A 26,778-nucleotide genomic window follows, 5' to 3' on the forward strand; every position below is an offset into this window, starting at 1 on the left:
CCAGCGCTGCCTTTCCGACGCCACCCAGCGCTTCTTCCTGAGGCGCCGGCCCGCCCGCACCCCCTCCCGTGACCCGCGGCCGCTCCCAGCTGGAGCTTCCCGGCTCGGTCCCGCCGCGGTGAGCGCCGCTCCGGGGAGGACGGGCTCGGTACAACGGGGCGCTCCTGCGGCCGGCCTGCACCGCCCTCCCGCTGCCACCCCGCCGGTCGCCGTGCCGGGCTCAGGATGACCCCGCCGTCGCACTGGGACTTCCCGGTGGAGCTGTGCTGCCGGCCCATGGCGTTCGTCACGCTCACCGGCCTGGACGTGGTGTACAACGCCGTGCACCGCGCCGTGTGGGACGCCTTCTGCGCCAACCGCAGGGCCGACCGCGTCCCCATCTCCTTTAAAGTGCTGCCCGGCGACCACGAGTACCCCAAGTGCAGGACGAAGGTATCGGGCGCCGGTCGGGACGGGGCTCCATCTGCTGTCCCCGCAGTGCTCCGCCCCGGCAACGGGGACGAGGGGCTCGGTGCCTCCCTGCGGGCTGGTCCGCAGGGTCCGCAGGCGGTGCTGCCTCTTGCCCCGCCGCTGAGGGCGAGGCGTGCGAGTGTGAAGTCAGGCAAGTCGTGAGGGCGAGGGAAAAGCCAAGGGTGTTGTGACGAGCGCTGTGGGCTCATAAGAAAGCCAGGTGCCTTAGCTCGTTAGCCAGAAGCAGGAAAGAATAAGAAAGCCAGATGCCTTAGCTCGTTAGCCAGAAGCAGAGAAAGTCAGTGTGGTTTGCTTTTTAAAGTACTTGCTGTTCTACTCAGCATTAATGTACCTTGTAAAATCTGAGCTTTAATGAAACCTCAAGTTTCACTCTGGAGAGACTAGATACTTGAAATTAGTGTGTTCTGGAAAAAGCATGAAGCCTTTAACTAAGTGAACTGCAGCAGAAGTAATATCTGTGCTCTACTCTCTGCTTTGCAATGGCTAGTTAAGAAGCCATGTCAATGGATTTAACCCTTGGAGGACTACATAATTCCATGATGCTGGCAAAGAATCTGAACTGGTGTGTCCTTGCTCTGTTTGAGAGCCCTGTTTTAAAATGAGCCTAATATTTCATGGCAGTGTGTGAAACATGCTTCTGAACTCTACTCTGCTTGACATCTGTTGTTCTTTGCTGCTGATATGTCAAACATCAGGCCCTGATGCCAGGTATTGAGGTATATGTCTTACTCAATAGGAAGGAAAGGCTTGAGGGAAAGAATGTTAAAGGAAAGATAACAAACATATTCTCAAGTAACAAGAATGTAGAGGCAATTCCTTTTCACCTGCTACCAATGTTTGCAAATGGATTTTGTAGCTTGCTTTAATATCCTCATTCTTTTCAGAGGACATCCTATGAATGGTATATTCCAAAAGGAATCCTGAAGACTGGTTGGATGAACAAACACCTGAATTTGGTTCCAGCACTTGTGGTGGTATTCTATGAACTGGACTGGGATGAGCCACAGTGGAAGGAAAAACAGTTGGAGTGTGCTACTCGAGTTGAAATTGTCAGGTAGCCTTTTGTTTGCTTGGTTCATAATGTGCTAAAAGTTAATGTAAATGTGAATTGCAGAATATGAAATGTAATTTTTTTTCTTAGACACAAATTAAGGGGAATTTGAGCTTTGCTTTTTACTGACAGTAAGAAAACTTTTTGTAGTGGTTTATTTGGAAAAATTACTTAAGTAGAAACAGCCCCTGAAATTTTGCTTGCTAACCCCTATTTAATTTAGATGCAATTATTCTGTCCCCAAAAAGGGAACACATTATTCTAATGCAATTAGACATTCTGTGAATGATGAAGTATGTTGTTGTGCTTGACTTCTATGTAACATTCTTTCAGTGTTTCCATCTAGACTGAAATCTCATGTTGTTCGGATTATTCAGAAATAAGAAATGAAACCTTGGCACCGTACTGTGTTGTTCTCATTTTAGGCAAAGTTTGCAGGGAAGAAATACAAAGGTCGCTGTGGTTTTGATTCAGAAAAAAACGCCATTGCCTCCAGGTACTTGAAAACTCTGCACAGCTGTGGGATTCTCAGAAGGCTCTGATGGACTGAGCTGACTTCTGTTTTTCACATTATGTGCAGTTCTTCGTCTAACATCTACATACATTAAGTACATTGTGACTGCAGGAAGGTGTAAGGATACAAAGAGCGCTCAGGGGAGTTCACCCTAAACATCTGATACTTCTTCCTCTTACACTCAAGTCCATTTGGTTTCAAAGATGGTTTACTAGTGTAATACACCTGACATGTCTTCTTGTAAGCAAGTTGCATTTAAAACCTTGTTTAAATCAAGAAAAGCAGTAAAAAATATTGCAAATGTAAAGGAAGGATATTTGGTACCTAGAGAGGTCCTTCATCTTACCTGAATAAAATTTTGGAGCCGAGTAGAGCTGTGAAATGCACTGCATGTTAACCTTATGTCTGTAGAGCTGCTGCTTCAGCTGTAGCTGCATGCTTTTGAGTGTCTGGCAGACTTTTTTTGGTTTTGCTCTACCTGCTGTGTGTGTTTGTCTTTTCTGGATGCTGTTGTATTTCTCAAGACGTAGGGTATTTAATTTCATGAGAGATGAAATTTATGTCGTACTTGTAGTTTTTTTGCTAGAAACTGCTAGAAAGTTTCTGCAATGCATTCTGCTGGATTAAGCACATAGTATTCTGAAAGAAGTAAGAAAGAATGTAGTCTTGGTTTTATCTTTATTAGATTTTTTCATACCTTTTAGGATTTTAGATCTACCTAAGGTTCATAGGACTTTTAAGCTTTTAGAGCTACTTTGACTATTGCTGCACCACATACCACTTACTTGTGCTTTTCTTGACTTCACTAGGAGAAGATGTTATTGCGTCAGAGAGGGCAGCTGCTTTATGTAACGCTTGTGACCTTTCTGGAAAATCCCTCTTTGTACTTCCACACACTGATCATCTTGTTGGCTATATTATAAGGTAAGTAACTGTGAAACACTGTTTTGCTCTGTTTGCTAATTGTGGGTCAGTTTATACAACACCAGGCCTGGTGGCAACAGATGGTGTACACTTATCTCAAAGGAGGAAGAGGATCTTTGCACAAGAGTTAGTGCACATTTCAAAAAACAACAGTACAAAAAAAAGGTGTCTGAACATGTCAGAAGTTCTGATATTAGTCTTCTAATTTTGATATTTTTAATTCAGATTTCACAGTAATAAAAGATAATTTGTTTTGTACCTCTCAGACTGGCTTATGTTCTCTTATATGGCTGCAATATAATACTAAAACAAGTATATTAGGTAGACTTTGTCTTGTCCATCTGTTGTGACTGAACTTGTAGTTAACGATTGCTGTGCATGGTCTGTCCCATTGTTTTCATTGCCGTCCTCTCAGCTGCATGACAGGCAGAATACAAGTTGTGATCTGCCTTAGAAAGGGTCTGCAGTGATCTCTTCTTGGGCAAATCAGAGAGCTGGTACTTCAGCCTTAATTTCCTGTGTGTGTCAGTGCTATTGCAAATAATCCTCTCCTGGGTCTTGTTCCAGTTGATTTTACTCGTTATAGCTTGATCACACAGCATATCTTTCTTAAATACTCCTCAACATCATATACTGCATTTGGTGGTCTTGTCCTCTTTGTCTTTTGCTTCTCCCCCTGTGACTTGCTTTGGGCTATTTATCCTGCAAACATAAATTCCACTGTTACTTCTGCAAACCAGGTAGCTGTAGATTTTTGGACAGAATAATAAAACCAAGTTTGTACCCTCATAATTTTTACTGCTGTTTTTTTCTTCACACTCCTCCCTCCACGGTCCAGCAGATAAGATCTTGTTCTGTTACATATTCTGGGAGCCTCAGCAAAGTTTGCTTGCTTTGATTTAGGGGCATCTTTCCACTTTATATTGCCTTGCAAAATCATAACAGCTTATCCTCATACTTTCTAAAATTAAATGCTAGAGATTGTTCTATGATAAATCAGTATATAAAGCTCTCAAACTTACTCGTTCTACTTCTTGCTATCTCTGAGTGAAGAGTTTTGTCTGCAGACTCTTACACCTGTGTTGTAACTTACAGAAGAGTAGGAATGCCTTGAGCTGCTTGGCCAACATTGAAATAAGCAGGATTTAAAGTAACTTATTTTGAAGAACTTGGAATTTCTTTGTATGTGGGAGAAACTTTGTGAAACTTATGAGCAACTTTGTTGCAGGTTGGAAAATGCTTTCTATGAGCATGCTCAGACTTACTATTACACAGAAATACGGAGAGTTAAATCTCATAAGGAGTTCTTGAACAAAACCACTCATCAGGTAATGTTACCCTATTTTTGAAATACTGTGCAAGTTACATTGCATGTTAAAATATGAAAATAAGGATTGTTTTCAGGTTTTATTTTCTGCAATTTAAACTTTTATTTTAATTGGTTTTGTTCTTAGATTTGTCTTCCTCACATCTGCCTTAGAAATGATGCAGCCCAGAAATGAGGTTCTCAGATTAAAAAAGGAAAAGCATCTTAATTATCTCTATGGTTTAACCTATTTGAGTGTACTTTCTTAATGAGTTGTTGGATGTGTTTTCATTAGACATTTTGTACTCAAAGTTACACTTGATTTGGCTTTTTAACTTTTGCTTTTCAAATCTGCTCAGACACACGATGTTCTGTTGAGATTGCCAGCTTCCTTCTCTTGGAATATGGAATCCAAGTAATGAGCTCCAAACCACAATTGACTCTGTTGTAGAGATTTCAGGGTGTTACAAAGCCTCTCCCTTGTTCCAGGGTAAAAGACTTTGAACAGATGAAATTTGTTGAAAGACCACTGCTGCATCGTGGTGGTAGAGAGGGCTATTAGGAAGCTGTTGCATAGTCAGTTTTTCGAGCAAAGTGCTGTGTTATGTAAAACTCTGAAGTTATCACCTGTATTTGCTCTGTAGGTAACACATATGTTCAGATGCTTGTGAATGATGTACACTTGTTGTGTTTTGCAGCTTTTATTTGTGAGACACCAGTTCAAAATAGCATTCTTCAGTGAGCTGAAACAGGATACTCAGAATGCTCTCAAGTAAGACTCATATAATCTTCCCCCACCCTCTACCCCAAATTACTGCTAAGCCATTTTCCTAAATGAAAAATTATTAAAATATATATGTAAGGGGCACATTCTTCACTGGGGAGAACACTCTGATTGGAAGGCTGTTTTCTGCTGTTGGCAATCCTTTTCTTAAATTTTATTATCGTGTATGATTTAATTCTAATTAGAGTATTTGTGCTTAGGAATTATAGAACTGCATATAATCTTGTGCATGAATTGAGGGCTCATGAAACGAACATGCTGGAAATCAAGACCATGGCAGGATTTATAAATTACAAGGTAACAACTGTGCTTCTAATCTTTGACAACCTTTACTTAAAAAAGAGTTGATGCATCTTTAGTGTATAAATGTTTAAAAGTTCACTTTATATTGCTTTTGCAGAGATGGATTAGAAAGAGTTATCAGTGAAATACCAGTTACACTCAGACTTGCAGGGACTTCTGAATTCCACATAAAAGAAAGATCCTTAGCTGAAGTTTGGAATTATTTTGAAGGGTTGGAGTTCATTTGAAATGCAGTCATCTGAAAGACTAGACTCTCTTTAACTCTCACTGTGTGCAGGGGGGATTAGCAAAAGGGCTGTTTGTTCCTTGAATATTTTTGTCGTCTTGCAAAGCTTAAGTCAGTATAGTTCAGTTACTGCTTGTTAGGAGGAATAAAAGAACTTCTTAAGAATAAGACTATACTTTTCTTGTATTTTGAAGAGTTTTACGTAAAACAACTATCCCACCACTTACAACAATCTTGGAGTTGGATTCCATCAAATTCCATTTGCGCACTGCAGGCTTCAAAGATAATGATCTTCATAGTGGGTCTGTGTTAAATTTGGCAGTGAGTTACATACTCTTCTGTGGATGTCTTGGGGAAGAAAAATAGCCTTAGATGAAATAGAGAAACACATGGTTTCAGGCATAGTGCATTATGCTTTACATTTATTTTTCTCCCACTGTTTTTTATGCACTTTTTGCTCTTCAAAAGTATGTAAAAGTAGTTTGGGGGGGTTTTTGAGTGCTAGTTCTTAGCAGCCTAACAACAGTGGTTTTTCTGCTTATTTTGGTGTTTTCTAGATCTGTCGCCTCTGTTTTCAGCATAATACTCCACTGGATGCAATCGCACAGTTCAGAAAGCATATTGACCTATGTAAGAAGAAAATAGGAAGTGCAGAACTGGCTTTTGAGCATGCTGCCTGGATGTCCAAACAGTATGTTTGTGCTTAGTAGTGTTTCTGGCTTAGTTTTTTGCAACCTTATGAAGTTCACTGTTTTACTTGTATAGAAAAGACACAAATTCTGAGCTTTTTATGTAAGAGAAAGATACATTGGAAGATACAAACTGTACACTGTTGTTCTGTTTTGCACTGATTATTGATCACTTTTCTCTTTAAATGAATGGAGTATGACAGAAATGCAGCCATAGAATTTAGATGCAAAATTCAGAGTTATGTCATCTGTCTTAAGACTAACCACAGCTTTTAATCGTAGAGTACCTTTCAGTTCAAATTGCTGTTCTGTACATAATCTTGGTTATGAAATTTTTTTAACAGGTTTCAGGCTTTTGGTGACTTGTTTGATGAAGCGATTAAGCTGGGATTGACAGCAATTCAAACTCAGAATCCAGGTTTCTATTACCAGCAGGCAGCCTACTATGCACAGGAACGGAAACAACTAGCAAGTATGCTTTGTAACCATGATGTAAGTTGGGAGGGGAGAAAATGCTTTGCAAGTAACTAGATAGTAAATTAGCTAATACTGTAGTCTGAAATGGAACAATCTGTAATATGCATAAATGAAATCCAAGCAAAGAATGTGTCTTTCTGATGCTTACTAACATTACATGTATTTGTTACGTACGGGAAAAGTTACTCCACAGCAAATGCATTAATATTATGTTTATTACAAATAATTCTGACACGTTTTAAAAATATTTATTTATTTTTAAAAATATACTTTCTACATCTCTGAATACTTGAAAACTTACTGGTTTGTTTTTCAGTATATTTTTCTATGTGTGCACTGTATTTGGTGACTTACAGAAAGCAGAGAAACAAGAGCATTAGTATTAGTATATGGGGGAGGGTATTGTTTTAGGGGTTTTCTGATACTTACCTGGTACAAAATGAAATATAAACCCTTTTTTATTACTGTATTTGCTGAATTTACAGTCCTCTGTGATGTATCCCAATCCGGATCCCCTGGAAACACAAACTGGAGTGCTTGACTTCTATGGGCAGAGACCATGGCGGCAAGGAATATTAAGTATGTTTTGTGTATTGTGTCTGTGGAGTGTGGACAAATTTAGCTGCTAATCCTGCCAGCTGCCTTAGTGGTCATCAGCATGTAGTCCCTTTTCTACTGAGATGGATGAAGGGCTGAGACTTCTCTCTCTTGTTAGTTGGTTGTACGACTTGGGCAGGTGTCAGCTGGCAGCACAGGAATTGTCCTTGATAAGCAGAAAAAGGAACCTCAGGTTTGTGCAGGCTCAGGTCTTCAGCAAAGTTGCATAGACCGTACTGAAGCTGTGCTACTGCTTTGGTTCTCTTGCTGCTGAAGCTACCTGTAATCACTGTGCTGCAGAAATCCTGTCTGCAGTGAAACGTGATCCTGGGAAAAGAGAAGTTGGAGAGCTGGATACAGCAAAAGTAATGATACCTGTGAAAGTGATTGTTATAAGTTCATCCTGCCATCCATACTGTGTCTTGTCAACTGCAGACAGGAGCTCAGGACTTTTTTTTTCTGAAAAAGTTTTTGGATGTTCAAGTGGATTGAGAGAATGCAATGACTAGATTTTAACCCAGTAAAGGAATTTGTGATTTTTCCTACTAAGGGCGACATTTTCTCAGAATTTCTGACTCTGCATTGTAACAGCTTTTAACTTTATATGAATATACCTACAGTTCTGAGATCTTCCTTGTTGTCTGTGGTTTTCCTTCCCTTTCCATTTCGTCTCCTGTATTCTCTGCATATCCTTTGGGCTTTGCTACTTTATCACTGCCCTCTTTTAAAGACTTCATTTACTGTAAATAAAGTACCTGTCTAACTTCTTTTATCTTCCGCCTTTACTCTTTTAAAATTAGTTACAATTTACTGCTGAAGTTAAACAGTTTAAGATGAAGAGAAACTTTACTTGTTCATATTAATGTTGGGGTTTTTTTGTTCCAGCAAGAGTTTATAGTCCTTTAAAGCCCTGTGCAGTTCTTAATGTGTTGATGAGCTCTGTGCTACAGAAACATAAGCTTGTATCCTTATTTGAGATCAGATTGGAAAAAGGCTATAGATTTGTCCTAACATATGCTCTTTGCTAGTTTTGGGCAGCTTCAGATAATTTCTTTTAAGCAAGGGGGAAGTTATTTGTGTTCTAGAATTGCCCTTGTAGAGAGAGATAACTGTCTGCAAGGTAACAGAATACACAAGTATGTTTGAGTCAAAGTTTGCATTGCATATTGCTCAATGCATAAATAGTTCCCTTTGAGTCTGTCCAGAATTCCAGTTTCATGGATTTTTTCATTGTCTTATGCAGGCTTTGATCTTTCTGATCCTGAAAAGGAAAAGATGGGGATTTTATCTTTACAGTTAAAAGAGAAAAACGTCCTTCACTCGGTAAGTTTTGTTCTACCAAAAAACCATAATCTGTTTTCTAACACAAGCCTAATGTCTGCATATATAATGATATCAGTAATGGTTTTATCTGTTAGGAGCTAATAATCACTCTGTTGAGTAATGCTGTCGCACAGTTCAAGAAATACAAATGTCCCAGAATGAAAAGTCATTTGAGTAAGTATAGATAATCAGATGTGTTTTTTAAATTTAATTTTGCAAAGACTTTCAGTATTGATCTGGAACTTTTTTTTTATTATCAGTGGTTCAAATGGGAGAAGAGTATTACTACGCTAAAGATTATGCCAAGGCTTTGAAGTGAGTATCATTCATGATCACTTCTTTTACATGCTGTCTTCTCACCAAGACTCCATGTCTAATTGCTATGGAATAATGCTGGAATTTTTATAAGATGCTCCTTGTACTTGGATCTGTTCAAAGTAGAAGCTATTGAGTCTACAAACTGCACTTATATTAGAGAAAGCAAAACAGATACAATGAGTCAGTTTTTACAGCAGAAAAGCTTTCTGCCCTGAGCTGTTTGGGGAATTTGCCTTATTGGGCAAATAGTATTTATTTCTAACTCATTGATTGAATGCTCCCTGTCCTTCTGTGTCTCTTTTTTGAAGTACAAGAGTGGAGTTTACATGGAGGAGAAGATAGGCTAGAATAAGCATATCAATTTGTGCCAAGCCTGATTGTTCTATGAGCGAGCCTTTTTTGTTTATATTAGGTAGATTTTTCTGAAGTAGGCAGAAATTGTCTTTAACAGCTGAGCAGAGTTAAATCATTTCTCTGCTTCCTCTGTAATAGCAAACATTGGTCAGTATTAGGAACGTATTAAGGTGTGCAGCTTTGCCTGATGAAGATTGATGCTTTTTTGTAGATGTTGGAAACTCTTGAAGGGAGCAGGGAATAGGAGATAGGAGAGAGAAGAAATATCTTGGCTTGAGGAATATTAAAGCTCTTCAGTTTGAAAGGGGACTTTATTGTGGGGGTTGGGGTTGTTTTTCTTAATAGATACTGCATATCCAATAGTATGTCCAGTTGCTGTTTTGCTAGTTCTTTATGTGAAGACAGGTGAGTTTTCTTGTTCTCTTCTGAAAATTTTTCTAGTTTGAAATAGAAAATTCAGGAGATAAATGTGGTTTTTTACCACAATTCCATGCTGTTTTCAATAAATCATTGTCACATATAAACAATAGACTTGACTTTAATCTAGCATTTGTATTATTGAAGATGAATTTTATATTAATGATGCCAAATAAAGGCAAGCTTTTAAAAAATTGGTGAGTATAACTTTTCTCTGAATTTTACTGTGTTGTAGGCTCTTGGATTATGTTATGTGTGAATATCGCAGTGAAGGATGGTGGACCCTTCTCACTTCCATATTGACAACAGCGCTCAAATGTTCCTATCTGATGGCCCAGCTAAAAGATTATATAACATACTCTTTAGAGCTACTGGGTAGAGGTAGGTATTCTTTTAAGACACATACTCAGCCTATACAGAAAAATTTAAGTACATGTATTTTGAAGTATGACAAGTCATTGTCAGATACAGTGCTTACAGTGCTTAAATTATTTGACTACAAAATAGTTGTGTACCTGTGCTGAATTTTTACTGCCTTCTGTGGTATGCTGGAAGTTGAGTATTCTTGCCCTTCTATTATAAAATTTAATTGGATTCAGATAGACTGGGTCGGGATATTTGAGGCACAGAGCTTCGTTTGAGACTTGAAATAATGCAACAGGAACTTTCTGGGCTTTGAGATGGGAAAGAACTGTAGTATAGCTGAAGGGGAGAAATGTTTTCCTTGGTAATAAAGGTTAACACAATTTGTCTGAACTTTTAAATCTCAAATATGCTTCTCTTAGACTTGTTACTGGAACTCTGCTGATGAAATATGCATGTGATGGTATGTTTTAAGGAAAAAATGTGAGACAGGGTGGCTGCACAGTAACAATGCAAGTGCTCTGATTCATGTAATTTCTGTTCGTTGACACTGCAGAAATAACACTTTTGGGCCCTAAATTACTAATACCACTATTAGGGTAGGTGTGGTAAAAGTGGGTTTGCATCTTCTTGTAGCTAGCCAGGCTACTCTGCTTTGTATTGAAGAATAGCAAACAATGCAAACCCACCTTTCTGCAAGAGAAGAATGCTTATTTTAAATAGTTCCTTTTTTATTTCTTGTCACCTTCTGTAGTTGTTGTCTCTATTATTACCTGAATTTGCCTCTTTGCATGTTCCAGACTTCTTTATGCTTTCTTCTGTTTTTGAACATAAAAAACAGGAAGGTATAAGCACTTGGGATTTTGCTCCAATAAAATACAAAATGCTTGTCTAACCAGAAAATATTTTCCTTGGTTCCAGTGAAAGTAAGAGGAAACATTTAAACCAGGAAAAGTTCTGAAAACTGAATGGATCCTTGATTAGTGGTAGATGGATGCTAGAATTTTTTTCCCTGGAATACGTTATTTGAAAGATGTAATCTACAGGAAAGATTTATTGTTAAGTTAAAAAAATAAAAAAAGTAGGAACATTTGCTTCTGTCTTGTAACCTTTGTTTTGTTCTGCTTGTTAGCATCTACTCTTAAAGAAGATCAGAAATCTCGAATAGAAAAAAATCTGATAAAAGTTCTAATGGTAAGTGACAGGACTCCTATTACCCTTTGAAATAATCCTATGAGTGGTCAGTGTCTGGTAACCTTCTTTTGTTGTTATTTGTAATCTCTTACCTGTGTACAGAATGAAAGTCCTGATCCCGAACCTGATTGTGACTCCGCTGCTGTGAAAGCATCACAGAAATTGTGGGCTGATCGTGTTTCCTTGGCAGGCAGTAATATTTTTACAATAGAAGTCCAAGATTTTATACCATTTGGTAAGTAAGAAAGCAAATTTGTCAGATCATAAGTTTTGATGTAGTTATAACTTGAAAATGGCTAATTAGGAAAAAAATATGAAGTGTGTATCAAATCCAGCAATAACATTCCAGCACTGCTCTGTTCTTCAGCTAAACAGCAGGATAAGAAATAGTGAGAGAATTCAATGATCTCTTATCACTGATATGGATTACTAAAGAAGAATTCTGATTTTTGAAAGACTTTTGCACTCTGATGTGCTTTGAAGTAGAATTCTGAGTAAAGAGGGCAGAATGTGTGCAAAGCAATATTTCCCATAGAAACAGGGAATGAGTGACTGTCACAGAAAATGGCATGCAGGTATACAGGACTATCTATTTTCTGCTGGACATCTGCATCTCCTCTCCTCTGCAAAGGTTTTGGCCGAGTGCTGAAAAGTGGCTTTCTGTGACAGTGTTAGTAGCCAAATTTGTCCCACTTACAAACCAGAGTTGTAAAAATATACACAAACACAGAAAAATCAAAAAAATCCTTAACACAATTATTTCAAGTGTGCTTTTGAAATTTAATGTTGTAGTTTGTGTTTAACACCTACTTCCTGTTTCTTTATTTTTTTATCAATTCCAGTCCAGTGCAAAGCAAAATTTCTTGCTCCTAGTTTTCATGTTGATGTTCCTGCGCAATTTGATGTGTACTTGAGAGCTGATTGTCCTCATCCTATCAGATTTTCTAAGCTTTGCATCAGTTTCAATAATCAGGTAACTATGTTCTTTGTATCTCTGAGCTAGTGACAGAAGCTTTTGATAAGAATGGAATAATATCTATCATTGTTTTTAAACATAAAAAAATAAAAGCTTTTCCCCCAAAAATTATGTTAAGCTGAAAGATGTTTTTGTGGTTTCTCTTCCATTATCTATCACTTTTGTCAAGTAGGTTTATACTGGAATAAAACTCCAAAATGCAGTTCTATTAGTTCATCTGTCATATCTTTTTTTTTCTATGAAGCTTTCTACACTTTCAGAAGTATCATTTTAGTGTCTTATTTCTTGTAATGCAGAAAGTTACATTAATATACTGGATATCTTGTGTCAAAGAATTGCATTGTATTACTTGCTAACTCTAACTTTGATAGTGTGAAAAGTAGGAAGAACTCATATAGTTTGATTCAGTTACAGTCCTACTATTTGCCATACTGCCATTACTCTCTAAAGATGTCTTCAGTCTGAATTTATCAACTTTTCCCTCCCATTCCTCCACTGTAGGATTACAACCAATACTGTGTGGTAGAAGAAGCCTATCAAAAAAGTGATATTCTAGAACAGTCATCACAAGGAACAATGTGCTTAGTGCCTGGCAAAACAAGAAAATTCTCTTTCAAATTTGTTGCAAAGACTGAAGATGTAGGAAAGAAGATAGAGGTTTGTTAATTTGTGTTGCACCTTTCTTACCGCTACATAAAATGAACTCCCAATACAATGTGCCCTCTAATCTGGCACCAGTTATTAAGTCACTGCTGATTCACATGTTTGAATTCTTGAAATTTAGTATCAAAAGTGAGAGTAAAATTATTGACAGTGCCAAAACCAACAAAAAATTCACAAAAACCTAAGTATTGCTCCAAGTTTTTTTGTGGTTTTACTTCTTTTTTTTTTTTTTAAATATGTGCAATACATTAAAAAAAGTGATATGTGGTATAGCCCCATGGGAGGGTAGGAAACCACAACCTACTGCACTGCACACACATAAGCTCGGATACTTTTTTGCTACCGTTTCATTAAATGAGATCCTGGGCTGGTGAGGTCCAAGGTCCTCAAAGCTGCCAGAAGCTTTTTGATGATACATGTATTTATTGTGCCTATATATGTTAGAAAACTATATTCTTACCGTAGGTGGTCCGAAGAGAAAGTTACCAATACCTGTTTAAATTTGTGTCTATCAGATCACTTCTGTGGATTTGATCCTGGGAAGTGAGTCTGGGCGCTGTGTGATCCTGAACTGGCGAGGAGGAGGGGGAGACGCTGCCTCCTCTCAGGAAGCACTGCAGGCAGCACGTTCTTTCAAGCGAAGACCTAAGCTCCCAGACAGTGAGGTGCACTGGGACAGTTTGACTATTCAGGCAAGCACTATGTGAGTAAAACCTTGAAAATTTTATAATATATTTTATATGTGTCTCCTGTCTCCAATATTTTATTGTTAGTCTCCTGTGATGTCCTGACAACTCTGCTTGTTTGAACTTCTTCAATACAAGCTTTTTAATGCCTTTGCTTAACTGGGGATAAGATAGATACTATGGAATTCTTTAGGACTCTTGAGAATCTGGATAGCTAGAAGCACAGAACAAGCTTGCAGTGATCTGAGTCTACCAAGTACACTTTAGCTTTCCCTCTCACCATACTTTGCTAGGTAAACTTTTCCCAGATTTTTGTGTAAACTGGGAAGTATTATTGTTCCGTTATGAAAGCAATCACACAAAGAACCCCTAAAAATGTATTGAAAAGGTATTATTAATAATAAAAATAATTAGGTTTCATTGCATTTGGTGCAGTGCTTTTTTCTTTCCTGACGGAACATCTGAGCCATTAGTGCTTATTTACTGGGATTCCAAAGCGGTCTGTTTTTCCTGAGTTTTTCCCATCATATTGCTTTTCAGGTGTCTCCCTTCTCTTAGTTTAATAGGCCACCAGTTCTCTTAAACAGTAGGTGGGTTTAATCTCCTTTAAACTAGGCTTAAAAACATATTGTTTGAGAAACATACAATAACTGAGTCTCTTCTCTTAAAGGATTATTTCTAGGGTGCCAAACATTTCTGTTCAGCTCCGTCATGAACCTCCTGCCCTGACTAATGAAATGTATTGTTTGATTGTGACAGTCCAGTCACATGAGGAGACAGTGGCCAAAGACGTTAAGCTTACAGCAGGTTTAAAGCCAGGTATTTGGGATTATTTTCTTTTAATCCAGTGGTCTCATAATTGACTCCTTGTTCTTGATGCAATGCAGAGAACTGTAGTAAATGGCTTTCCTGCAGTAATTAAGAGCTGAACCAAAGTGAAAGCTGGGAATGATGAAATACCAGTGGTAAGGACAAGAGTTAACAGACTCATTCAGTTATGATTATTTTAACCACTCCTTGTCTGTAGTGTTTACATAGATTTTTTCAGAAAGTAAGTCTTTACCAGCTTGAAAGAAAACATGGAAGCTTTTGCTTTTTAACTTTTTATTTAGTTTGCTCATAACTAAATTTTTCTTTCCCCTAAAGAGAAATCTTTTTCTTGCTGAGGTGAAAGCATTAGACAGTGCTAGATAAATGTTTTCTTTAGTCTTTATGGGTTTACTCCCACACCCATCCTGCTTTTTTTTTCCCTGCCCTGGACAACATGGTTTGATTTTTAAACCACTTGAAATTTGGGGAAAAATGGACAACTTTTCACTCCTTGAATGAAAAGGAAAAAATGCAAATATTGTAGGTGGAAGTCCTAGCTGTATGTAGATATTGCTGATAGCTTTCAATTTGTCAAGCCCAAATGTTATACTCAGTTATGCCTATTTGTAGCAATTATCCTAAAAGGTAAAAATACTTTTAAGCCACTAATGTATAGGCTGCCATATGTTCTGTGTATTCGGAAACAGAACAACATATCCTATGCAGTTGTGTGGTTCATTAAAGTCAGTAAAGTGTTCTTGGAACTTGTTTATTTGGATGTTTGGGCTTGGCTCTTGAAGCAGTGTTTAATAGATGGTCTTTGTTTTTCTTGGGTTTTTTCCTTGCTTGATCTTGACTCTTTAACATGTGATATGCAAGGTCAGAGTGGGCTTGCTGATTGCATTAAAAGAACAATTGAAATGTGACATTTAGTTTAAGAGGGAAGGTGATACATTTTCTACATTTGCAACTCTGGCAAAGTGTGGCTTCTTTGGCTTGGAAAATTATCCCACATAATTGCAGTAATGCCACCCTAGTTAAGCTCTGGCCAAAGGATGGTGTCATTTGACATCTATACATTTGGTTTTATGTATTTTCAACACCAATTTGGAAGAACAGTTTTAAAAATATGTGAAATCATTAAACCATGCTCTTGAAAACAGAAGAATCACAGAACAATGAAACTTCCTTTTTACTTCATTATGGAGTATCAAGAAAACTTGGATCACATAATCATGTTGCATTGCATATATGGTAGGGAACATCTAGGTGTGATTTCTGGTTTTTGAGATACCTTTTTCTGGGCTTAACAGATAAAACAAACTTGCAGGGAAGTGAAATCTCCAACTTAAAAAACTTAAGATGTGAAATCTACCCTCTGCTGGTACTTTTGAAAGATTCCCTCAACCAAATGAACAATGTAATTCCTATGCATTGCTTTTTTGGGATTAATATTGCTTTATTTTTAGTTATTATTTTCATGCTTTAGTGACGTAAGCCTGTGTGGATATGAAAATGATTTTTAATCCTAGGTCAAGATGCCAACCTGACTCAGAAAACTCATGTGACTCTTCATGGAACAGATGCATGTGATGACTCTTTTCCTGCACTGCTTCCTGATATCCCTGTAGGAGACTTGCAACCAGGAGAAAAGGTGAAGGCTTAAAACCTTAATTCTGTACCACACTTAAGAAAATAGGAACTAACCCATAAAAAACTCCCATAGAAGGACAGAAGTTTACTTTCAGATGTATGAACCAATAAATTAAATACTTATAGCATATTTAGCCTAACTTACTTCTAGTTTAGTAGTTCTTTAACTACATTCTGTTTTGGACTAAATTTGGGAATAAGGTGTGTTCTGGGATTGATGGTACAGTTGGGAGACAAGAAATAAGGAGGCTAATCTTTGCTGTTAATTAAATGCACTGCCTAATGGACAGTGGATCATAGTCAGCAAGTGGGATTCCACAAGGTAGAGGATCAAATACGCCAGTTTTGCACCAAAATGAAGCTGCAACCAGTAAATTAGAAGTTGTGTATAGCATATATTGCACAGTTATGGCTTTTTCCTTGTACTGTTAAGTAACAGATGAACATCAGTAGCACAGCAGCTGGTGCTGTGCTACTCTGAGTAAAATTCACTGCATGATTAATACTGAAGGAAATCCCTTATGGTCAAAACAATACCCATTCTGCTTTTACCCTCTTGGACCAACTAAGATGATTAATACATTTTGGACAGCTTTAAGCCTAATTAAGGTAATTTAGGTATAGCTTGACTCACACAGTCTCTTTTATTTTGCAGATGGAAAAACCAATATACATTCGTTGTGGAACTGTTGGTGCAAGAATGTTTCTGTTTTACATTTCTTACTTAATCAACATTGTTGTCGAGGGGAAAGAAATCCTCTGCAAGTGTCACCGGGTAGGTTTTAAAGATGCACCAGTTGCTGGAGAAACATTCCTGAAATGCAGGAAATATTCTAAAAGATGTAATTTCATTTTAATAACCTTTCTAGTAGATAGAAAAAATGCTAAATCAACATTTGGTATAATCACCCTTTTTGGGGTGAGCAGTTCCATAACTGTAAGCAGAAGAAAGATTTTCTATCTTTATTCTTAAATATCTTTAAATATATAGTCTTCCTGGGGGAGGAGTATTTTTAAATTATGATTAAAAGGAACTACATTAGTAATCTTTGTCATCAATAGCCAGGTCTGAAACTGAATATAACTTTTTCCTCCCTCTTCTTTCTACTCCTTTTGTTACCTATACAGGATGAAACTGTAACTATAGACACAGTATTTCCTTTTGATGTTGCTGTCAAATTTGTTTCCACAAAGGTATGTGTTTGAAAGGTTGATGTTTTGGAGTCACACCACTTTGCATAGTTGCACCCTGTTTGGTTAGAAATCCTCAGAGCTTGTGTCTGTCTTTGGCAGTTGGAGCACTTGGACAGAGTGTTTGCAGATATACCCTTTTTACTGATGACAGACATCCTGAGTGCCTCTCCTTGGCCTCTCACTATTGTAACTAGTCAGCTGCAGCTGTCAGCTTCCATGACCCCAGTAGATCAACTGGAATCTTACGTGGAGAATGGTAAGTTTTCTTAGAGTATGCTCTCTATCAGGAGGATACTTTTTGCGTAAATTGGGAGTAATAAAAGGGGACACTTTAAATAATGCTTGCTTATCAAACTGTAAATAGAAGAAAGCTGCTTAATACTCTAGTTGCTTGCCAGAATGCAACTTGGACAACAATATGCTTCAAAATGTAGTTCTGCTTCACTAGATCAAGTAAATAGACTTGAATGATGGATGGTAAACAAAATTCTAAAAACAACAGAGGTAAAGGAAAGCACCTGTGAGAGTACTTCTGAAATCAAGGACTTGCAATACTCTTACTCCTCTGTAGAGTCAAGGGTTACCTGGCTAAAAGCAATTATTTCCCACATCCTTTACTCTTCAAACTATGATATTTCATGTTCAGCTCTGGCACGTTTTGCTTCATGGTTTCTTGTTGATGCTCCTGAAGAGCTGAGTGCCAGGACATGTGAACCGCACAGGCACCAACCATAGCTGTCCACTTTTTGGTTAATTTTTTTTTAAGATTTAATGATTAATTTTGAAAGACAGCAACCTATTTTGTTAGTACTTTCTTAAAATCACTCTATAAATGAAAACATACCTTTTTTTTCCATTCATTTGAGTGGAGGGGAAGAAAAAGAAGAAAGAGTGAAAATGCAAAGCCAGTAGATTTTTCTTGTGTTCCTTCTCTTGTCTTCACTTCCCATCCCTTTGGGTGGGAGAGGGGATGTATCCATGTTCGTATTAATTTTCAAACATCAGAGATGTTATCCTGATGACTTAGAATTTGATGTTGGAGAGGTGTAGAATTTGCATTAGCGTTATTTTGCTTTTTGTATATGTTTATGAACTCTAAATTTGCAATGACTCATTCTGTGTCTACATAAAAGACCTCATAATGCCATTTGAAAAGTAAACCATCATATATTTGCATATGTCACCCTTTCAAGTATTGAAATATTTTGCAATCTATTGAATTTATACACTATGTAGGTATAGTTTACAAAGCATTTCAAAGGCCTTTCTGACTGAATGCTTGTGTCATATTGGATTTTTAGACTTGGTGGCTTCTGCAAAAATTATACTTTGATTTTAAACAAAATCTTGCTGATAGTTGTTTTACAGACAGGTGAGAGTGCCAGTGAGTGCTTCTGCCTTCGATGTCCTCCAGTTACTAATGCTAGTGGAGTGGCAACAGGGTGTTACATAATTTCCTGGAAGAGGTAAGCACCTCTTGGCCTTGATGCAGAGAGGAAGGAGCTGATTTGTTGTTAGGGATGGTAGGGCATTCTTGGTTTGGGTTTATGGGAGAGGGGAGAGTGCAAAAAAGCAAGAAGTTTTGAATCTTCCTGTAGCAGGCACCATCTATACTTTGGACCTTACTGCATAGGTTGTTAGACTTTTGATACAGATTTCACTTAAGAGATATATGGGGTCATGGGTTTAGCATTCCGTGAAAGTGTCGTCTTTGTAAGGTCTTAGGTCAGTTACAAAGCTGTTTTGTCACCTGCCACTCCCTGTCTTCTCCAGTCATTAAATACTTGTGTATTTGTGGTTTTTCTTTCTACCACTGAAACTACTAAATATTAATTTATTTGAAGCTACTAAAATATTTAGTCAAACATTATAATGTTCTTTTAGTGTATTTACTTGATACTTCATGTTGTATAGTATTCAACATGGTCTGCATTTGACTTTTCCCTACAGAAGTTCACCTGTGGAAAGTGTACCCGTTGTTAACACAGTCATCACTCTACCACATGTGATTGTAGAGAGCATTCCCCTCCATGTTAATGCAGGTAATATTACTTTGGCAACGTGTATGTCCCAGTTAGAATCTTTAGAACTGTCAGAATTTTTTAGAGGACCCGGAGCTTGGAATTACTGTAGCAAAAGGCAGAAAACTGGTGCTGGATATTATGGGACTAATGAAATAAACTGTATCATCACTTTGTCTCAGGCCTTGGCCTTCTTCTCCCCTTGAAGGGAAGAGGAGGAAGGTAGTTACATGAAAGTGTTCTCCTGAAAGCTGTCAGTGGATTGACCTGTATTACATGACAGCACAGAGGCCTCTGCTGATGCTGCCCTCCCAGAAGGTTTCTCTAGAAGCCTTTTTACCTATGGCAAAAATCATTCCATCCACCCACACACTGGCTGCATCCCGAGAAAAAAATAGCCTGGAGAGCTGGAGATGCTTGTGGGCAGGTGAACTGTTTTTCTTCTAGCACTTACCTGCACAAGAACAGAGGGGGACTGTGAACGCACATAATTCTAATGCTTTCCTCAGTTTGGTTTCATTTTTACTGAGATTCTTCCACCATCCTATCCTGTTATATTTTGAAGAAGCTTCCTTGACAGTATCTGATTAGGCTTTGGTAAGCTGAAAATACCCAGCAGCAATCGAAGTGACTTCCTAGTTAGCATTCTAGTGTTAGCAGTTGGGAGGTTTGTATCTAGACGTTGAAGAAGTGTTACTGAAAGTTTGTAATGAAGTTGTATTCTGTTCTTTAGTCTGTTTGTAAAAAAACTTGTCAGAAAAGCTTGAGATGTCTAGATAGTGTGTGTTTTTTGTTCAAACTTTTCACTCTTTTGCAATAGACACTTTCTTTAATGAAACTTGGAAATGGATTTTATATTTGAGATTGCTTACTTTCTTTCCAAAGATCTGCCATCATTTGGTCGAGTCCGAGAATCCTTACCTGTCAGGTATCACCTGGAAAATAAGACCAACTTAGTCCAGGATGTGGAGGTGTCCGTGGAACCCAGTGATGCTTTCATGTTCTCTGGCCTTAAACAGGTACGAAACAGGCACATCTACTGATCCCTGCTGGCCTATCTGATAGTGAAGAATACATTGATTAGACTTACACTGATGTGCAGGGTGGACAAACTCATTGTTTTTTAGATATTTAAAGTATGGTAAATTCTGTCTGGTAGAATACATGGATGCAGACCCCATTTAGAAAGGGATGAATGGAAGCCTGACTAGGAGCTGTCATGTTGTTTATGGGTGGCGTGGTTTTTTCAGTGTAGAAGCAAGAATTTAACTTGGAATGGAAACTTAGTTACATTCTTTCCAACTTGAGAAAGGAACCAATGTATTAGTAGAAAGTAACCAGAGGACTGCTTTTGGACACAGAACTGACCTATGTTTGTGGCTTTCTTTTGGTTTAAGATCCGATTAAGAATCCTTCCTGGCACACAGCAGGAAATGTTGTATAACTTCTACCCTCTGATGGCCGGATATCAGCAGTTACCTTCTCTTCATGTTAACTTGATGCGATTCCCAAACTTCACCACTCAGTTGCTCAGACGATTCATCCCGACACACATTTTTGTAAAGGTAAGGCTGTGAGAAGTGACTTGTGTTTAAAGGCTCCCCTTGGGGAAGCACAGTTTCTGGTGATAACCACTCCAGCTCTGTTCAAGCTGAGTGTTTCTAAGCAGACTAAAATGGCCACCTTGTAACAGTTACTTTCTTTGGAAAAATTTGTGTTGTTCCTTGATGTCATCAACCAAAATCTAGGAAATCTGTCTTGGTGCAATATCTATTTGGTTACCACTAGGTGAACGACCTGAATGTGCTTGTCCTGTCCCTGTTGTTCTGTTCCATGTCTTTGTTAAATGAGTTTTAAAGTTTCCTCTATGTTGAGCATAATGGAGTGAGCTAAATATAGTGAAATATTTTTAATATCATAATTTGTAGCACTTCTGAAAAGAGAAGTGTTTGAGCAATGCATATGGCTATGTTCAGAGACACTGTAACATCCCACACTTCCCTAAAATAACTTCTAAAAACATTCTGTCAGTGAATCACTCAGTTTAGATTTTTTCAAAAGTTATACAACTCCAAAGAGCTCAGTCATGCCATGAAAAACAAATCTCGGTGGTCTTTGGACTTTTTAAGTCATTTAAATCCAATTGCCCAGAATAATGCTTTCTCATTCCACTGCTGCTGTCTCCAGAATATTTTGTTCACTTTTTATTCAGACTCTTAACAAGCAAGAAGCTTGAAAAGTTTGTTTGTATGATTTGAGATGGACTTGTTCAGACATTTGCAATCATGTTTCTAGGAAACGGACCTGGCATTCTTTCAGTTTTGTTTTAACCAAAACATATAGGCAGAACTTACTTTTTGTGTATGCTGTCAGTCAGTGGCTTTTCCAGATTTGTTGTCAAGGTGTCCCCCTAAGTAAATAAAAAAAGCATTTTCCCCAAAAAGTGAGGTGTTCACAACACTCCTGTGGACTCTCTCAGGCTTCAGAATTTTTGGTTTCGCTTTGGAGTTGTCATGACTTCAGTAAACCTTATTGTGAGAGTGCTTTTTCTTCTTTAAAACTTCCTCCTTGCTCTCTCCCATCTCTAGTGATGTTGCTTCAAATTCCGCCGAGAAACTCAGTCTCATTCCTGTTTTATGCATTAATAATTTTCAGCTTTCTGTACTGCAGTAAAGCTCAGAACTCTGATCAGCCACGCCTTGTGCTAAGCTGTCCAGATGTGTATTTAACAGAGTAGTTAAGGAACTGAGGCCAAGTGCTCACTGGGCCAAACTGAAATTTCAGCTGGATGTCCTCTGTGTTGTTCTTCTATTGGAAACGTTTAGAAGTAAGGATAAGCTTGATGCTATACTTGTGTACCAGAGCTACATGGATAACACAGTGTACTGCAAAGTTAGTTTCCTAGTAAGCTCAGTCTCTTGTGTTTGGTTTGGGTTTTTTTTGTTGGGAAGGGGGTTGTTTATGTGATTCAGATTTTTTTTTAATTCTCTATTTTCTTAAAGCCTCAGGGTCGACAAGCTGATGATAACTCGATTGCAGCTGCATAACTCTGAACCTGTACCTCTGCACTTAAAGAAAATGGGATGTTGCACAGAATATGCACAGCTTACTTTGGAAACATGGCTTTTGATCAAACCATAAGAAGTAAATTTTATTTTTAAATGACAACTCTTAGCTCAACTAATGTTTAAAAAAACTAATATTTCACAGACTTTCTTTAAGGAATACACATATGGGGAAATCTTGGTGCTTTATTTAACAAGGACATTGTTTTGAAGTTAATTTTGAATGTTAAACTTTTAAAGCATTATTGAGGCACATGAGTACTTAAGTGAAGAAATTCTAAAACATTTGACCAAAACTGAAAGATGTTTTCCTAGTTAACAGTACATTTAACTGCAAAGTTTGCACTTGCTATTAGAGATACACAGCAATGAAAGTGATCATTCTTTACAGCAGTTTGTCCTGTGTCCTTAGTGTTGAGGGCAGAAGGAAGAGGTTGTGCAGTAGCACTGTAAACTACAAATGGTTACTCCACACTGTTGAAATTGAGCAGCTTACTAGTCCTTTAAAACTCTTACTCTAAAAAGGCACTGTTTCTCCTGGGTTAAGCCATACATCCAAAGTGGAATTCAGCAGCTAGTCTAATGATCAGAGAGATTCATTCTTAACAGGTGGAGTATTCAACCTGAAGCTGGTATGGTTTGGGATTGTTTTACACACACAGCTTCCAGATAAAAGACATGTCTTGGTAGTCTCCTGCTGTGTGAATTTAGAAAATAGACATCCTACTGTTGTACAGCTCCAGAAGAACTGGTGTTTAAAATACAGTAAACTATGTATATATGAAAACTTGCTTTGTGAAAACTTGCATTGTTTAACTTTCTAAGTAATTACATTTTGATTGCTTGGGAAATACCTTATTTATTGTCAAAGTGAAGTTCTAATAAACAGCCTGTGACAGAGTACTTCTGAAACTGTGTCCTTAATAGCAGTTTTCACAATTGTTTCATAACTCTGGTTTCTCTTGTGGACTGATGCATTTATCTGTGACAGTGGAGTCCCAAATAACAGCTATGATACTTGGAGGAAAGCATGAGTGAAGTCCTGAAAAACTGTGTGAGCACGTACAGTTTTTTCATGGAGTGCAGGTGTAGTTAAATTATGAGGGGTTTTTTTTTAGTGCAGAGAGGGGGATAAGAAGATGAATGACAAATGAAAACTTCCTTATTCTTTCCTTAAATATACTGAGGTAAGTGGTAGTCATGGAATAGGTATCTTATCCGTCTCCTTTTTTTTTTTAAGAGTGGAAAATGTATTTCATTTCCAGATTTTTTTTTCTTTCAGGGAGCCAGTCAGGTTACAGCAACTCTGGCAGCTCTGTTACTGCTTTTTAAAAGACTTGTTGATGCAAGTAGTTTAGGTGTTCAGTGGAGAACTGGGGTGCCTTCCCCCGCCTCCAAAACGGTCTAACAGTGAAACAGTGATTTGTATTCCTTTGAGGGGGAGGAGAGCATAAAACACTTTCATGGTTACAATAGTATGAAAGTCTTAAGTGAACTGTGTAAATAGGTTCCTACTTAAAATGGTGAGTAGTAAAGGTAGAAACTATAAAATAGAAAGTACAAAAATGCAAACGTACCTCACACCATGGGGAAAAAAAATACTTGTTACTTTGCTGTAGTTGCAATTTCTGTTCTTTTTTTTCATTCAAAAAGGGAATCTTTTCTTGTTTTGTGTAATCTTATTATAGCTCTAGACACTACAAAGCAAAGATTTTTGTCTTAGTTGTCTCTAAAATGCTAGGCTTTTATCCTGTGTAAATGACTGATGTGAATGAAAACATGCAACAAGTAGGAACCACCTTGTTAAAAATGCTCGAGAAGAGATTAATGATGATTATCTTTCTGACTCATAAAACTAATGCTGAAGGGAATGTTTGTGATTCATAACCCAATGGAAGTCTTAAGGAGATTAAAAAGGCACATATATTTCAGTGTCAGTGCAATTTTTTTAATATTTACTGTATTTTGCATGGTGCTCATCAAAATTCAATGTATACTATTTAAATACAGCGTATTTTAATTGGAACTAATTTAAGTATCAAAGAAAAGAGACTCTCTCTATAGACTAGTTTAAAAGTAGCCCTCAGGTAAAAAAGATTGAGATCAACATTCCAGACTGCTCCTGAGCTTGAGACAGCCTCAACACTATTGTTTCCTTCAGTTTTATGCTACTTGGTGCATGTTCTTCCCTTCTTACACACTGAGATGGGACATTTCCCCTCATCTCTGATCTGGTCTACTGCAAAGTCTAGAGCAAACAAAGTACTCTATTCCTTTGTTGCTTCTAACTGCTAAACTCTAAGAGGTTAAGGAAGCGAAGGATTAAAAGGAAGATTTTCATTTCAGATTCATTTTTAGGGCCTTGCACTAAGTATTCTCAGGTTATTGATTTACACATGGGCTTTGGAGGTTCTACCAGCTTTCTTTTATCATATCCTAATGAACAAGTTGTTTGTGCTTTCTCTACCTTCACCTGGGGGATTAAAGGTTTCTGAATAAGAGTACTACTGTTAGGACCATCCTTCAGGTTTGAAAGCACCTCATTCCTTAAACCTCCTCTGCTTCTTCATTTTCTAAAAACAATGAGCTCCTGCTCCTTCACATAGTTTCAGTTAGGCTAAAGGAGAGAAGGGTGAACATAACCCCAAACTACCTTCCCAGTATGAAAGTAGGACTGAGTAGCAATCTCTGCTTGACTCAATGGGCAACTGAGGCAGCTGTTACTTGCCTTGTAAGTTTGTCCCATTGGCCCACCACACTGGGTTGTAAAGTAGTTCATGATTGTAATGCTTCTTACCTCACCAGGAAACGTGGTTGTTGCGTAGCTGTAAAGTGAGTTGTGTTGTCAATAAAAATAATGTATATCCCAATTAATCATAGTGCTTAAAAAAGGTTCAGAAAATAAGTTTACATAATGTGTAAAATAATTTTGGAGAATAGGTTCTTTAGAGCTCTCTGAAGGAATGATTCTGGGTGCTGTAGTATAATAAAACTAGATAAGAGGGAAAATAATTTCATCTGCTTTGAGGTTTCTGCTAGTGTAAACTCTATGGGTGAAGAAACCTAGTGGAAGTATTAAATGCCACAAGGAACCCTGCTGAATTTAGGGGCTAGCATGCTCTGTGTGCTCTGTAAAAAAACACAGGGCTGACTTCAGATAACACAGATACGTTCATGCAGAATGTGACTGACTGCACTTCACCTTGCTGGTGGAGAGGGCTCCACAGGAACGAGCTCCTTACTTTTCAAGCAGATTGCTTGAAGGTTCCCTTCAAACGGCTTGAAGTTGTGTCAGGGGAGGTTTAGGTTGGATATTAAAAAGACCTTCTCCCAGAGGGTGGTTGGGCACTGGGACAGGGTCCCCAGGGAAGTGGTCACAGCAGCAAGCCTGACAGCGTTCAAGAAGTGTTTGGACAATGAACTTAGGCACATGGTGTGCTTCTTGGGGATGGTCCTATGCAGGGCCAGGAGTTGGACTTGATGATCCCTGGGGGTCCTTTTCAACTTGAGGTATTCTGTGATTCACACTCAGGCAGTGGCCTTCCTACTTGCTCACTTGCTTGTGCAAATAGGTACTGACTTCCAGAGGTCACTGTGACCTTCTGTTTGATCTCCTTATGTTACTGTGTTTCTTGATACGTTTTTTTCTCAAAAAGCTCTGCAAGTTTCCTCTAGAATAAGTTCTAACTTCTGCGATTACTCAGGAAACTGACTGGGCTGTTGCCTGTCTTGGACCCCAGAAGTCTATGACTGAAATATCCTTTGCATCTTGGATGCCAGACATGCCTCACCTCTCCACTTGTTCAGGAAAAACCACTCGTGGGAAAACCCTTACTTTGTTCCTACAGCAGATTGTGTTGGGACCTCCTCTGAGACTGTGCCCATGGATTTCCATGATCAAAGCCTGCTCTGAGGTAATTCCCTCAGCCTCGGACTAGGAGAGAATACAGCTTGGCATTGCCTCACGTGGGAGTGTGCAAATGCACCCTCTGGCTGTGGAAATATCCAGGTACGGTGCAGGACTCAGAGAAGTTTTCAACTGTAACAGAGCTCTGAGACTTGTCTTCGTTTGCCCTGCAGAAACTGATGGGTGGTGTGACTGAGCAGTGCAGTGGGGTCCAGGCATGGGGACAGCAGCCTTTGCAAACCATACAGGAACAGTTTTGATTTGGGGGAGGTGAGTAAGGAATATACGTTGCAAATACTAATAGGAATGAACAAGACTTGAGAAAAGTAAAACTCCACATGCCTCAGTGTTGCAATTTTTCTGTCAAAGAGATAATAAGTGTTGGATAAGGAAACCCAGGTATGTATATGTTTAAGTAGAACTCTAAAGTACCCCAAAGATTTATTCAAGACACTAAAAATTCTCTCAGCTGGAAAGAATGTAAATATTTTA

General features: G+C 38.2%; 1 protein-coding gene across 1 annotated transcript; it reads left to right on the plus strand.

Moving 5' to 3' along the window:
* The first annotated feature begins 23 nt into the window (after positions 1 to 23).
* Positions 24 to 24,089, plus strand: TRAPPC11 (trafficking protein particle complex subunit 11). The gene is made up of 29 exons (XM_071556293.1): positions 24 to 432; positions 1,356 to 1,525; positions 1,948 to 2,018; positions 2,846 to 2,960; positions 4,189 to 4,288; positions 4,965 to 5,038; positions 5,251 to 5,347; positions 6,137 to 6,270; positions 6,613 to 6,760; positions 7,231 to 7,324; positions 8,586 to 8,665; positions 8,761 to 8,839; positions 8,926 to 8,980; positions 9,990 to 10,135; positions 11,250 to 11,311; positions 11,414 to 11,546; positions 12,154 to 12,284; positions 12,789 to 12,944; positions 13,466 to 13,653; positions 14,307 to 14,455; positions 15,979 to 16,100; positions 16,755 to 16,874; positions 17,228 to 17,293; positions 17,393 to 17,549; positions 18,651 to 18,759; positions 19,244 to 19,335; positions 20,200 to 20,333; positions 20,712 to 20,879; positions 22,317 to 24,089. The coding sequence occupies exons 1-29, from the start codon at positions 226 to 228 to the stop codon at positions 22,359 to 22,361; spliced, it is 3,402 nt and encodes a 1,133-aa protein (XP_071412394.1). The 5' UTR covers positions 24 to 225; the 3' UTR covers positions 22,362 to 24,089.
* The last annotated feature ends 2,689 nt before the right edge of the window (positions 24,090 to 26,778 follow it).

The sequence above is a fragment of the Pithys albifrons genome, chromosome 5 (assembly GCF_047495875.1).
Source record: "Pithys albifrons albifrons isolate INPA30051 chromosome 5, PitAlb_v1, whole genome shotgun sequence".
In the NCBI taxonomy this organism is placed as follows: Eukaryota; Metazoa; Chordata; class Aves; order Passeriformes; family Thamnophilidae; genus Pithys; species Pithys albifrons.

Excerpts from the sequence above, each read along its gene's own strand:
- TRAPPC11 (XM_071556293.1), top strand. The coding sequence starts at position 226 with ATGACCCCGCCGTCGCACTGGGACTTCCCGGTGGAGCTGTGCTGCCGG. Across the intron at positions 2,961-4,188 it reads CTTGTTGGCTATATTATAAG|GTTGGAAAATGCTTTCTATG; the intron begins GTAAGTAACTGT and ends ACTTTGTTGCAG. Across the intron at positions 10,136-11,249 it reads TTTAGAGCTACTGGGTAGAG|CATCTACTCTTAAAGAAGAT; the intron begins GTAGGTATTCTT and ends TCTGCTTGTTAG.